The sequence below is a fragment of the Callorhinus ursinus genome, unplaced genomic scaffold, assembly GCF_003265705.2.
Source record: "Callorhinus ursinus isolate GAN/ISIS: 27379988/994484 unplaced genomic scaffold, GSC_fseal_2.0 scaffold41, whole genome shotgun sequence".
Lineage (NCBI taxonomy): Eukaryota > Metazoa > Chordata > Mammalia > Carnivora > Otariidae > Callorhinus > Callorhinus ursinus.
The window spans coordinates 12,199,152-12,213,665 of record NW_027397103.1 but is presented as its reverse complement, the minus strand read 5'-3'; the positions used below and the strand labels follow the sequence as shown (position 1 = coordinate 12,213,665).

At 37.8% G+C, this 14,514-nt stretch overlaps 1 protein-coding gene across 4 annotated transcripts in view; it reads left to right on the top strand.

Annotated features, from left to right (window-relative positions):
* Positions 1 to 14,514, top strand: part of SBNO1 (strawberry notch homolog 1) — a 58,262-nt gene that overhangs the window by 20,955 nt on the left and 22,793 nt on the right. For all 4 annotated transcript variants that reach the window (XM_025889626.2, XM_025889624.2, XM_025889625.2 and 1 more), the window contains exons 7-20: positions 750 to 910; positions 2,295 to 2,428; positions 2,611 to 2,701; positions 4,335 to 4,496; positions 5,416 to 5,551; positions 5,630 to 5,735; positions 5,871 to 6,024; positions 6,971 to 7,153; positions 8,113 to 8,210; positions 9,814 to 9,965; positions 11,514 to 11,711; positions 12,508 to 12,675; positions 12,769 to 12,944; positions 13,373 to 13,504. In XM_025889626.2, the coding sequence (XP_025745411.1) occupies positions 750 to 910; positions 2,295 to 2,428; positions 2,611 to 2,701; positions 4,335 to 4,496; positions 5,416 to 5,551; positions 5,630 to 5,735; positions 5,871 to 6,024; positions 6,971 to 7,153; positions 8,113 to 8,210; positions 9,814 to 9,965; positions 11,514 to 11,711; positions 12,508 to 12,675; positions 12,769 to 12,944; positions 13,373 to 13,504 (2,051 nt within the window). The remainder of the gene's footprint in view (positions 1 to 749; positions 911 to 2,294; positions 2,429 to 2,610; positions 2,702 to 4,334; positions 4,497 to 5,415; positions 5,552 to 5,629; positions 5,736 to 5,870; positions 6,025 to 6,970; positions 7,154 to 8,112; positions 8,211 to 9,813; positions 9,966 to 11,513; positions 11,712 to 12,507; positions 12,676 to 12,768; positions 12,945 to 13,372; positions 13,505 to 14,514) is intronic.

Here is a 14,514-nt window from a genome sequence, read left to right as displayed (position 1 = left end):
CTTCACTCTCCCATAATAGTTTTCATAAAAGAATTGAAAGTTTATCTATGGCCCTTTAAACCGAGGTCAGCAAACTAAATTTTAGACCATTGCCTGTTTAAGTTTTGCTGGAAAATAACCATGCCCCTGAGTTTATTTATTTATTGGCTATGGCTGCTTTTACATTGCTACAATGGCATTGTTCAGTAATAGACCAAATGCTCAGCAAAGCTGTAAATATTAATGCGTTCAAATAGATTTTTTTTTTTTTAAGATTTTATTTTATTTATTTGTCACAGAGATAGTGCACAAGCAGGGCGAGCGGCAGGCAGAGGGAGAAGCAGGCTCCCCACTGAGCAAGGAACCCGATGCGGGACTCGATTTCAGGACCCTGGGATCATGACCTGAGCTGAAGGCAGATGCTTAACCAACTGAGCCACCCAGGCGTCCCTCAAATAGATTTCCAAATTTAAGATTACGTTTTGTTGCTAATGGAGAACCTGGTGATATGAACTAAGTTGATATTTTTCTAGATTTTTTTAAATCAGCAGGTCTCTATTTAAACCATAAGTATTTGATAAGTAAGTCCTTTTATCAAATTTAAATAATAATTTACCACCTGTCAGTGCCTTTTTAGTATCCTGGAGTGTATAGTTAGTTACTTACTTTTATTTTCTCTGTGATAGCAAAAATATGGCAATATTATACAATAAAACTGGGAGCATTATTACCTAGAAAACTAAAATGAAGTATTTTAAAATTTCATTTAGTAAAAATTGGCCTACGTCATCCAGATGCTGTAGTGGAAACTAGTTCTTTATCAAGTGTTACTCCTCCTGATGTTTGGTACAAAACATCCATTTCTGAAGAAACCATTGATAATGGCTGGTTATCAGCATTACAACTTGAGGCAATTACTTATGCAGCCCAGGTAAGCAATATTTCATAACTACATACAATATATTTATTTTTTAATCCTAGTCCATGTAGTATAGTTGCTTTAACACAAAGGTAATTTTTCTTGAATGAAAAACTTGTGCTTGTGATTTTTACAAAAGTTTCATGTGTTAGAAAATTATTTATTTTTTTTATTTTAGAGAGCGTGCGTGAGCCAGGGGGAGGAGCAGAGGGAGAGGGATAAACAGACTCTGTGCTGTGCGTGGAGCCCAATGCAGGGCCTGATCCCATGACCCCGAGATCATGACCTGACCTGAAATCAAGAGTTGGACGCCTAACCTACTGAGCCACCCAGGTGCCCCTCGTGTGTTAAAAAATTAAAGGCGTAGCATGGATGCAGGGGGTTCATTTCTACTGGAAATGAAACATGTTATAACCTCTTTGGAATTCACTGGGGATGTGTATTAAAAATGTGGGGTGCCTGGGTGGCTCAGTTGGTTAAGTGTCAGACTCTCTGATCCACTCGGGTCATGATCTCACGGTCATGAGATCAATCCCTGCGTCGGACTCCGTGCTGGGTGTGGGGCCTACTTAAGATTCTCTCTCTCCTATCCCCACACCCGGCTCTCATGCATGTGCTTCCTCTCTCTTTTTAAATAAATAAATAATAAATAAAATAATAAGTAAATAAATAAGTTGAAAATACATATTGCCTATCGTGCCTGGCTGGCTCAGTCAATAGAGCATGACTTTTGATCCCGGGGTCATGAGTTTTAGCCCCACACTGATCGTAGAGCTTATTTGAAATAAAAAATACATATATATCCTTTGACCTAACAATTCCATTATTGGTAGTCTATCCGATAGAACTGTTAGATTAAGAATACATATATTAAGGAGATGGATGGATGGATGGATGACTGTTTGTTTTAGCTCTTTTAACCCTGCTTGCTGAATGCTAGAAAGGATCTAAAATCCCATACCCTGGTGGCTTTTTGAATGAACTGTGGTATTGTATGGGTGTTGTACTGGCTTTCAAAACCATGAATTAATTAGGCCAGTTTCTTGAGAGGACTTCTTTTGTACTCCACTTCTGTAAATAAGTAACAGCCGAACAGGTAACCATCCTCCATATTTATATGTGATGAAAAGTTTGTATTTGTTTATGCAGGCATTGAAAGAGGCACAGAAGAATGCTCACCAATTTGTTAACTTCAGTAACATCAGTTACCTGGTGCATGTGAGTGTAGCCAGAAAGAATACATAGTAAATATAAAGAAAGTATCCATATTGAGCCAAACTGTGTGCCATTTGTATACACATAGATCACATTAATATATTCCTACAACAGTGTTTTAAAGACTGATCACCACAGTTATCTAAAGGAGTAGATTGATTATCAGCTTTCTCTTTTTCAGCAACATGAAACATTCCTACCTAATGGAGATCGTGCTGGCTTCTTAATAGGTGATGGTGCTGGTGTGGGAAAAGGAAGGACGATAGCAGGAATTATCTATGAAAATTACTTGTTGAGTAGAAAAAGAGCATTATGGTAAGTGCCAAAGACTGTGGAAACTTTATTTTGTGAATAGTTATTCCAGCATGTGAGATGGGTTTTAATGAGTAGGTGTATTTTTTTTTTAGGTGTCAAGCCCTGTTTTTATTTATCCTGAATACTGCTAGATTGATGGAATTTGCATTTAATTTGTTTTTTTTTTCTTTTTTATGTGGCAGGTTCAGTGTTTCAAATGATTTAAAGTATGATGCTGAAAGAGATTTGAGGGATATTGGAGCAAAAAACATTTTGGTTCATTCATTAAACAAGGTATGAAAGTTTTCTATTTGGTTAGTCATTCAGTAAATATTGACTCATCAGTGAGATGGGAATAATAGTTTCTACTTTGTAGAGTTCTTGTGAGGATTAAGTGAATCATTTTACAGAAAGCATTGGTGAGTGCTAGCCATTCTTGTTGGTTTGTGGGTTACTGTGCATTGAGTACTATGCCAGGTACAGTTGTATTAGTGGCAACCAAAATAGGCCTTGTCTCTGTTGTTAAGGAGTTCTCAATTTTGGTGTTCTTTTTGTCTTTGTTTCTGAGGTAACCTTATATGGCTGAAACTCATAACTGAGTATAAGGATGCAGTGTGTAGTAAAGCTGTGTGGGTAGGTAGTCACAGCACATAGGGAATTGTTGAGGCTTGGAGACTGATTTGGATATTTGTATATCCACTGGAGTTTTACATCTGTACCTTTGTTAAAACAATTCTGTCGAGTGGAAGAAAATGTGTCGCAATATCTAAAGCGTAGTTTAATGTGATAGGAATCTTAATGTTCATTTGGCAAATCTTTACTGACCTCTTATGTACTAAGAGCTGGAGTTGTACAATAGGCACACTTATTTCCTGCAGGTACTCTCTCTTAGCCTTTTGAAAATAAGTAAATATAGGGAGTCTGGGTGGCTCAGTTGGTTAAGCGACTGCCTTCGGCTCAGGTTATGATCCTGGAGTCCCAGGATCGAGTCCCACATCGGGCTCCCTGCTCAGCAGGGAGTCTGCTTCTCCCTCTGACCCTCTTCCCTCTCGTGCTCTCTCTCTCTCATTCTCTCTCTCTCAAATAAATAAATAAAAATCTTTAAAAAAAAATAAGTAAATATAAATCTACTTTCTGTGTGAGCCCTAGGTTGGTTCAGTGTTGCTCTGCTCATCATTGGCTTTTTTGGGTGGGTATGACTGGATTGGTAGGTAAAGTACTACGTCTTGAATGATTCCTCACAGCTCAAAACTAAAAACCTGTAACTGGCATCTAGAAATATTTTTGATTTCTTAGTCCGTTTAATTGAAGAAGGGTATATTAACTATTAATCATAATTCTTTATATATACCTTAGAACTTAATTATAGTGACTTGACATACAGGAAGTGCACAATATTTTTGTAGTGTGAATATTGTGACTTTTTTTTCTTGGAGGGGGTTTGGTTTATAATCTTTTTTTTGTTGATAGAAGTTTTCTGAGGGGCACGTGGGTGGCTCAATCGGTTGAGCATCTGCCTTCGGCTCAGGTCATGATCCCAGGATTCTGGGTTCAAGCCTGTCATCGAGCTCCCTGCTCAGTGGGGAGTCTGCTTCTCCCTCTGCCCTTCCCCCTGCTCAAGCACGCACACACTCTCTCTTTCTCAAATAAAATGAATAAAATCTTTTTAAAGAAAGTTTTTTGAGACTTTGATGAAAACTAGATCATTGTATCATGAAGTTGTGTGTGTATATATAAACATAGGTGCGTGCATGCATGTGTGTGTGTGTATACATATGTAGAAGTTTTGTGTGTGGTCTTAGGGGCTCTTTTGACTTCCCTAAAAACCTGTGATGGACCCACCAATTCCCTGCTATAGAAATTTGGGTGGGATAGATTTTTCAGAGAGAAAAGCGTATATGTTAAATTCTTCTTTTTTCTTTTTTAGTTTAAATATGGAAAAATTTCTTCCAAACATAATGGGAGCGTGAAAAAGGGTGTTATTTTTGCTACCTATTCTTCCCTTATTGGTGAAAGTCAGTCTGGCGGTAAATATAAAACTAGATTAAAACAACTTCTGCATTGGTGCGGTGATGACTTCGATGGAGTGGTATCCTTTACAACAAATGTTTTTAATTTTTCTTTATTTCTTTATTTTGTCTTTATATTTTTTAATGACACAAAAGTGAATGTGAGGATAAACATTTAAAACTACATCTTGAGATTAACTGAAATTGCTTGGATGAGAGCTTTAATGACTTCCCAGTGTCCAAGGGGGAGTCTTTTTTCTAGCTGTCATATAAAAGGCCAATATTTAAGCTCCTGGTTTAGGAAAATGTTAATAGGTGTGGGAAGTGATGAATACTGTATTCCACTTTTGGGGATTCATACTGCATATTATATAGTAAAGCACCTGAGAAGACTAAGGGGACAAAAACTGAACTTACTGATTTCCAAACCTATTTGCTCATGGCAGACCTTTTCACTGTCATGCATGAGGAATGTTTTTCAAACAGTGATTAAGTTAGTCACCAGTTGTACTTCTACTTAGAGAATTTGCCAGAATTATCTGTGTGGTGGACATTTCTTGCCACAGTGGATTCATTCTTCCATTCTAATTAAGAATTAAATATCCGGTCAATATAAATACCAAAATTAGTGGTTGCCTCTCAGACTTGAGAGGGAGGGGTGATGTCAAGGAGAGGCACATAGAGGGCTTCATTTATGTCTGTAATCTTAAAAAGAAATCAGTTGGAGGCAAATATGGTAAAATGTTTAGGTTTGACAAAGCCTTGTCAAAGGGTTTGTAATGATGTAATGATGGGCTTGTTGGTGTTATTTTAAAAAGTTAATGCTCAGGGGCTTATTATCAGCGGCATCTCTTCCCCTCCTGATTGTCTTGAATTTAGCCCACTCTTCCACCCCAGAAATTTGGGATGTTTCCCAAGGCCTTGAAATAAACATTAAATTTTCCTTAAAGATTAGAGATACTTGCTACTGTGTTACGTTCCTTAATTCATTCTGTACAGATAGTGTTTGATGAATGTCATAAAGCAAAAAACTTATGTCCTGTTGGTTCCTCAAAGCCAACCAAGACAGGCTTAGCAGTTCTAGAGCTTCAAAACAAATTGCCAAAGGCCAGAGTTGTTTATGCTAGTGCCACTGGTGAGTTGTTATTTTATTTGAAAGGTTTGTGGGGGTTATTTTTTCAGCTATAAAATTTTTTGTTTCGGGATTTTTCAGGTGCTTCTGAACCACGAAACATGGCCTATATGAACCGTCTTGGAATATGGGGTGAGGGAACTCCATTTAGAGAATTCAGTGATTTTATCCAAGCAGTAGAACGGAGGTAAAGCAATTTACAGTATACACTATTTGTTCTCGGTTACAGTCTAAAAGAGGTGTTACCGCTAAAGCCTTTCCCACTTATATTAAAGCCCTACTATATTTAATGATAGTTACTGTGTGTTTTAATTTTATTCAGAGGTGTTGGTGCCATGGAAATAGTTGCTATGGATATGAAGCTTAGAGGAATGTACATTGCTCGACAGCTGAGCTTTACTGGAGTGACCTTCAAAATTGAGGAAGTTCTTCTTTCTCAGAGCTATGTGAAAATGTATAACAAAGCAGTCAAGCTGGTGAGAAGTTTTTTCTTAATTCCTAGTATTTTTAATGTCTCTCAGCCCACAAGAATATATTTTGCTATAACACAACAGATAAGGTACTAGATCCTTATTTTCCTAATTTTCTAAGCTTTCTCTTTGTTAAAGTAATTTATTATTATTTTTTTCCAAAGATTTATTTATTTGACAGCGAGAGAGGGAACACAAGCAGTGGGGGAGGGGCAGAGGGAGAGGGAGAAGCACGATGTGGGGCTTGATCCCAGGACTCTGGGATCATGACCTGAGCCGAAGGCAAACTGGCTTAATGACTGAGCCACCCAGGTGCCCCAAAGTAATTTATTTTAAAAAACCATTTGTGGGGCGCCTGGGTGGCTCAGTCATTAAGTGTCTGCCTTCGGCTCAGGTCATGATCCCAGGGTCCTGGGATCGAGCCCCACATCGAGCTCCCTGCTCGGCAGGAAGCCTTCTTCTCCCTCTCCCACTCCTCCTGCTTGTGTGCCCTCTCTCGCTGTGTCTCTCTCTGTAAAATAAATAAATAATATCCTTAAAAAAAAAAAAAAGCTGTTTGTAATGGGGCGCGTGGCTGGCTGAGTCAGGAGGGCATGCGACTCTTGATCCTTGTAGTTGTGATTTCGAGCCCCATGTTGGGTGTAAAAATCACTTAAACTTTTTTTAAAAAAGCCATTTATTTAAGTTGCATAATTTTAAAAATTACAGTGTAACTATTCCCTGAAATGACTCTAGTAGCTACTAAGAATTTAGAGGCAACTCTGTATGAGTATCTTGAAAAACATTTGTTTAGAGATTCCCAAGTTACTGAAGATGGTTCATTAAATTAATGTTAAGTAGTTAAATTAATGTTAAGTAGTCTTGCACCTACCATTATTTTCTTGAATCAGTCATTTTTAAGTAATTCACACTCATAGATGAAATGTCTAAAATACCGATTATGCATCTTCAGTGGGTCATTGCCAGAGAGAGATTTCAGCAAGCCGCAGATCTGATTGACGCTGAGCAACGCATGAAGAAATCCATGTGGGGTCAGTTCTGGTCTGCGCATCAGAGATTTTTCAAATACTTGTGCATAGCGTCCAAAGTTAAAAGGGTTGTGCAACTAGCTCGAGAAGAAATCAAGAATGGAAAAGTAAGTTGGACACATTGAGAGATTTATTCTTTGGTTATATTTCCTAGTCTTTTGGGTGTTCAGACTTTCTACTTGTAAAGCCTGTTCTTTCTGAGAGAGAGTTAAAGTATTGACGTAGTAAGACTTTAAAATCTATGGGGTTTTTTTTTTTGTTTCGTTTTTAAGATTTTTATTTATTATTTGACAGACACAGCAAGAGAGGGAATACAAGCCAAGGGGAGTGGGGGAGGAAGAAGCAGGCCCCCCGCCAAGCGTGGAGCCCAGTGTGGGGCTTGATCCCAGGACCCTGGGACCATGATCTGAGCTGAAGGCAGACGCCTAACAACTGAGCCACTCAGGCGCCCCTAAAATCTATGTTTTTTAAAAGAAAATAAAAGCAGTGCCTATTGATGTAGAATTTAGGTAGCTCAAAAAATATATAAAGAAATAAATCGCTGTAATTTGGCCATCATCCATAGATACAACTATTGCTGATGTGTGGGCATAGATTGCCATACGGTTTTTTTCTTTTTAGCTATATATATATATCTATATCTATTTAAAGTACAAAGAACTGAGGCAGGGACTTCAATTGATGTCCACTGCTGTAATTTTATTTCCTAGCTAGGTTTTTTACACATAACATGCCCCAGATATATGTAGAATAAATAAATGAGCACACATGTGCAATAATGGGTCATTCTTAGGGCACCTGGGTGGCTCTGTCATTAAGCGTCTGCCTTCGGCTCAGGTCATGATCCCAGGGCTCTGGGATCGAGTCCTGCATTGGGCTTCCTGCCTTCTCCCTCTCCCACTCCCCACTGCTTGTGTTCCCTCTCTCGCTGTGTCTCTCTCTGTCAAATAAAGTCTTAAAAAAAAAGTCATTCTTGTTTGAAATCTTTTTTTTAAGCTAAATATTTAAAATAGGTCCTAAGAAACTACATGCATGGTTTTATTTATAATTTTATTTTTCTCTCCAGTGTGTTGTAATTGGTCTGCAATCAACAGGAGAAGCTAGAACATTAGAAGCCTTGGAAGAGGGTGGAGGAGAATTAAATGATTTCGTTTCAACTGCCAAGTAATGTTTTTGGTTTTGAATTTTTATTTAGATTAGTTTAAGTGTTGGTATTTCCTGGAGGCCGAAGTTTTGATTCATTTCTGATCTTCGTTTTTGCATTCTGTGCATGTTCATCACAGTGTATCTATTGGAAAACAGTAACATAGAAGTACTCGATTGTTAAGCATTTTGACCATATTGTGCCCAGTATTTGGACTGCTGGAAAGGTGTGATTTTTGTCTTGTAGATCTTGGAAATCTGTGAGAGCTTGGATTAGTTTCAGTTTCAGTTTGAGCTTTGTGTGTTTGAAATTACCATTATCCAGAGGAGCAATACGTATAGTTTGCCCTTAAGTTTAGTTATCTGTAGTATAAAAATTGTAGACAGTCATGAGAATTTTAAAAAGAAGATATAGGCATTGTTTTCAGTTTATTTGCCTACCCTGTCAATTTTAACTCTAATAGTAAAATTAGCAAAATAATCTTTGCCCCAATGTACTATCTCTTGTGTTAGGAGATATATTCAAGTGGCTCCTTTTAAGATGGATATAATTCAGAACTGCTTCTAAAAGCAAAACATGGTATCTACTAATCTTTTTCTATACTTGTGTGCCTATTACTGCATTGTTTAAAATGATAGGAACTAGTCACATACGCCTGTCAGTGGCTAGTCCAACATTGAGATGTGCTGTGAATATAAAATACAAGACTTACAAAAAAAATGTTTTACATCTCACTGATTGCATGTTGAAGTGATACACTGATACATGATTCTAATCTCTATCCTGAAATACATCATTAGAAAAATGTTCGGGGCACCTGGGTGGCTCAGTCGGTGAAGCATCTGCCTTCAGCTGAGGTTGTGATCCCAGGGTCCTGAGATCAAGCCCTGTGTCGGGCTCTCTGTCAAATAAATAAATAAAATCTTTTTTTTTTTTTTTTAAGATTTATTTATTTGACAGAGGGAGACACACAGTGAGAGAGGGAACACAAGCAGGGGAAGTGGAAGAGGGAGAAGCAGGCTTCCTGCGGAGCAAGGAGCCGGATGCGGGGCTCGATCCCACGACTCTGGGATTGTGACCTGAGCCAAAGGCAGATGCTTAATGACTGAGCCACCCAGGCGCCCCAAATAAAATGTTTAAAAAAAAAAAAAGTTTCTCCAGTTTTCTTTAACTTTTTAATGTAACTACTAGAAAATGTAACCGTCGCATATTTGGCTGGGCTTGAACTATATTTCAATTCAACAGCCTTTGCCTAGAATATTAAATTTGTTTCAGCTGGATTATCAATATTTTGTAGTATTAAACAGTATATTTATTTTTAAGAAACATGTTTTAAAGAATATATTTTTAAATTTTATTTATTTGAGAGAGAGAGCATGCAAGCACTCATGGGGAGAGGGGCAGAGGGAGAGAACCTCAAACAGACTCCCTGCTGAGCATGGAGCCTGGCAGGGGGCTTGATCCCACAACCCATGAGATCATGACTTGAGCCAAAACCGAGAGTTGGATGCTCAACTGACTGCACTACCCAAGCACCACATAAGAATATATTTAGTAAGATTTTATATATAATAAATTGTTTTGCAGACTGAACCATTAATTGTCACTTATTCTCTTGTATAGAGGAGTGTTGCAGTCACTTATTGAAAAACACTTCCCTGCTCCAGACCGGAAAAAACTTTATAGTTTGCTAGGAATTGATTTGACAGCTCCAAGTAACAATAGTTCACCAAGAGATAGTCCTTGTAAAGAAAATAAAGTAAAGAAGCGGAAAGGTGGGTTCTTTTCTTTAAATGATGTTGAAAATAGTAAAAATTTGAGCATTTTGAAGCAGGTATATTTTGGGATTGAGCTTGCCTGCCTTTTAAATTGGCATGTGGTTGCATATTTTCACTGTCGCTTGTGTAGTTTTAAATGCACAAGTGACAGTTTGGTGCTAGGCACTATGTTAAGCACTGGCCTTCTATTATCTCATTTAACCCATAAGGACTCCATATGAAAATAGGTCTTATTTTTTGTTTTCTAGATAGAGGACACAAAGGCACAGAAAGATTAAAAGTTTAAGGAATCTTCCCAGGTTTACACCATTAGTGGGCAATATATGGAAAGCAAAATCTGGGCCTTGCTGTTGTTAAAGCTGCATATGCATATACACATACAGTGTTTTTATAGTCTTCTTTAAAGAGGCATTCATAATTAAGAATTATTTCATTCTTAGGGATACACCCAGTGCTTATTAGATGTTTTATCATAGCCAACTTGGATTTGTGTTAAGATGCTTAGTAAGCTGTTCAGCTTTCAGAAGTTAACTTCACAGGCTTTCTTCAAGATGGTGATAACTTCTGTGGGAACAGCTGTTTGTGATGCTGGGTGTGTTCTAAACGCAGTGGCTGACACTTTAACCTTATTTCATCTGTTCTAAGAAGGACAGTTTTTTACATTTTTAATATACTTGAAAGTGGATTGGTTATTATAATTGACAATACTTTTTTATTGTGGCAAAAAAAGTAATGCTGTGTTTTAGAATCAGTGACATCTTAAAATGGTTACGTGGTCATGTTTCTCTTTCCTAAATTATGTTCTTTTTACCATTTGTCTTGTTAATAGGTAAACTTCCAATGGTTTGTTCCAGATGTCTTTGTCTTCTTGTTTTCCTTTTTTTTTTTTCCCTCTTTTTAGAGAGGGGGAGAGAGCACAATCCCGTGAGTGGTAGGGAGGGGCAGAGGCAGATGGAAAGAGAGAGAATCTTAAGCTGGCTCCATACCCAGTGTGGAGCCCAACTCAGGGTTCGATATCACCACGCTATCATGACCTGAGCCAAAACCAAGAGTTGAACACTTTACCGACTGAGCCACCCAGGCACCTTCCAGATGTCTTCCCTGAATACTCAATAAAATAATTCAAATCAGCACCTTGTTTGACTCTTTACAAATACAGTTTTATAGATTTGTTTAAATATTCCATAGATTACTTTTTAAAGTATTTTATTTTTTAACTATTCTATAAACCTGTAATTATTAGGCCTCTGCTCTCAACTGTTCACCACTGAAATGTGAAAATGCTGGAGATTGTGTCCTGAATTTATTTTGAAATGTGCACTTAAAGGCAATCTTGAATTTGTATTTACGTGCCTAATTTCTTCTTAATAATTGAACATAACCTGATTTCTTAGGGAAATCTAAAAGGTTAACACTTGTGAAATTTATACACTTAAAATATTTTTCCTGTATATTTCTCACTTGAACTCTTGAACTAAATGTAGTTTTCTAGATCTTTAGAAGAGTGTGTTTGGACTGACTGTCTTGTTTTGGGTTTGAGGGTAGGTGAAGAAATAACTCGAGAAGCCAAAAAAGCACGAAAAGTAGGTGGCCTTACTGGTAGCAGTTCCGATGATAGTGGAAGTGAATCTGATGCATCTGATCATGAAGAAAGTGACTATGAGAGCTCTAAAAACATGAGTTCTGGAGATGACGATGATTTCAACCCGTTCAGAGATGAGTCTAGTGAGGATGATGAAGATGGTAAGTTCGTCAGTATATTAAATGTTAATGAAAGGATAGTTATTTCTGTGTGTTTGAAATGGGATATTGTATTAAAACCTGTTTTTTTGGGGCACTGGGTGGCTCAAGTCAATTAAGCGTCTGCCTTTGGCTCAGGTCATGTGCTCAAGCCCCGCATCGTGCTCCCTGCTCCATGGGGGGGCCTGCTTCTCCCTCTCCCTCCACTTGCCACTCCTCCTGCTTGTGCTCCCTCTCTTTCTGTCACATAAATAAAATCTTTAAAAATAAATAAATAAAACCTGTTTTTTCCCCAGTGCAGTACAGATCATTGCACAGAATCTAATCTTTGCTTAGTGGAGAACTCCTCCCCAAGCTTGTCTGTCTTTTGGTAGTTTAGCTCATTTGTGTGAGATAGTGGCCTCAATTTTATGCAGTGATTTATTATTACTAGATTTTTATTTATCCAGAGAGAGTGAGAGAGTAGGGGGAGGAGCAGAGGGAGAGAGAGAAGCAGACTGCGCTGGGTGTGGAGCCCGACATGGGGCTCGATCTCACCACCCTGATATCATGACCTGAGCCGAAACCAAGAGTCAGACACTCAACTGACTCAGTCACCCAGCCACCCAGTCTCTCGTGCAGTGATTTTTAACCTCATACTATGGAATTTTACCTTATAGTGTATTGGGTATTATTGGACCACTGAAGTTGGTGATGATTTATAAGTTACCAGTTAATACAGAAAATTCAAGGGTTGTTTCCTTTGAAGATTCAGCTTCTTTTACAAATGATTTGACACATATCTTTCCTTAACTTTCAGATCCCTGGTTAATCAGAAAAGATCACAAAAAAAGCAAAGATAAAAAAAAAAAGAAAAGTATAGATCCAGATTCTATTCAAAGTGCCTTATTAGCATCAGGTCTTGGATCAAAACGACCTAGTTTTTCATCTACACCGGTGATTTTGCCTGCTCCTAACAGTGCACCAGGTATCTATGGGGAAGCTTGCTTTGTCTATTGAAATGTACTTTTAAAACGTACTTAAACTTTGTACTGATTTTTAACAAATGTACTTTATCTAGCTAACAGTAACACCAACAGTAACAATAGCCTTATAACAAGTCAGGATGCTGTGGAAAGGGCCCAGCAGATGAAGAAAGACCTACTTGATAAACTAGAGAAATTAGCTGAAGACCTCCCTCCTAATACCCTGGATGAACTTATTGATGAACTTGGTGGCCCTGAGAATGTTGCTGAGGTAAATATGACTTGGTCAGGGCTGTGTCTTGGTCCCTTTTTTTGGTTAGAATGAGTGATATTTTGGGTATCATCACGTAATTGTCTTAATTTTCTCTTAGATTTTAGAACCTTCGTTCTCTGTCATCCTAGAGTCAGTGAATTCTTGTCCTTAGCATCTGTGTGTTTACTCAACACACTGATCTGTTATTGTACCTGTCACGCAGCCTCTGTGATCATTGCCACATACCTGCTTTCTCTGCTAGAATTGAAACCTTTCAAAAACCAGACTGTGTTGCAGTGTTCTCTCCCTGACACGGCAAGCTGCACCGTGCACGTCGGCTTCATCATCCCCGTCTCTCCCACCAAGTTTCTCTAACGCAGGGGTCCTGTGCTTCCTGCCTCTTAATCAGGTACCTTAACTGTAAGTGACTCTGTTTGGCTTTGCAGATGACTGGTCGCAAAGGGAGGGTTGTAAGCAATGATGATGGAAGCATATCTTATGAGTCGAGATCTGAACTTGATGTCCCTGTGGAAATACTAAATATCACGGAAAAACAAAGATTTATGGATGGAGATAAGGTATGTTTTTCTGGAATGCTGTTCTTTCTTTCCTTTTTTTTTTTTTTTAAAGATTTGATTTATTTGAGAGAGAAATAACACAAGGGGGGAGAGGGCCCAAGGGAGAAGCAGACTCCCCACTGAGCAGGGATCCCCATGTGGGACTTGATCCTGGGACTCCAGGATCATGACCTGAGGCAAAGGCAGTTGCCCAACCGAGCCACCCAGGCGCCCTGTGGAATGCTTTTCAATGAAAAATACAATATCCGTATATTTAAATGAATATTTAGGGTTTTTTTCCTTCTAAAAGAAATTGTGTTGAATGTTGTTATTCTATAATTTTTAATAATTGCCTATAATCACTGAACATGTTACACATTTTCATTTTTTCACAAATTGAATGTAATAAACTATTGTGCACAGAATTAGATGTGGCTCTTAATAACTTTGGAGGCTTTTTAAATTTTTAATCAGAGCATTAAAATACTGTGTTCTCTTAGGACGTCTTAGTAGATTCATATCTAATGCTACTGTCCAGTGTCAGTCTAATTTTGACTCTAGAAATATATTTAAGCATACCCAGATTACTAATGTCCTTTGGTTTTGCTGTTTCTCTTACTGCTATGACATGTCACATTAGGATGATCATTCTGAATGATGTGTAGATTGGCTTGCATACCTCACCACTGTAGAGACCTTGGTTGCTGCCAGAGGCTTTTTGTATACTCTTCAGGAAATGTCAGTCAGTTTTGAGATTCTCAGGCTAGTTCTTCCCCATTTACTTGGAATTGCCATAAGCGTTTGCTGATGAGATTTCTAAAAAATAGGAGTACCACTTAAACTTAATTCCTTAGTTTAAACGGTAAAATAAAATCTCTACTTAACCATATATTTCTTTATATTTCAGTGAGTTTTTCTGCAACTAAAAAAGGATAGTTACCACTATCAAAGTTGTCTTTATTCTTTTTTTAAAGATTTTTATTTTTTTATTTTTTTAATATATATATATATTTTAAAGATTTTATTTATTT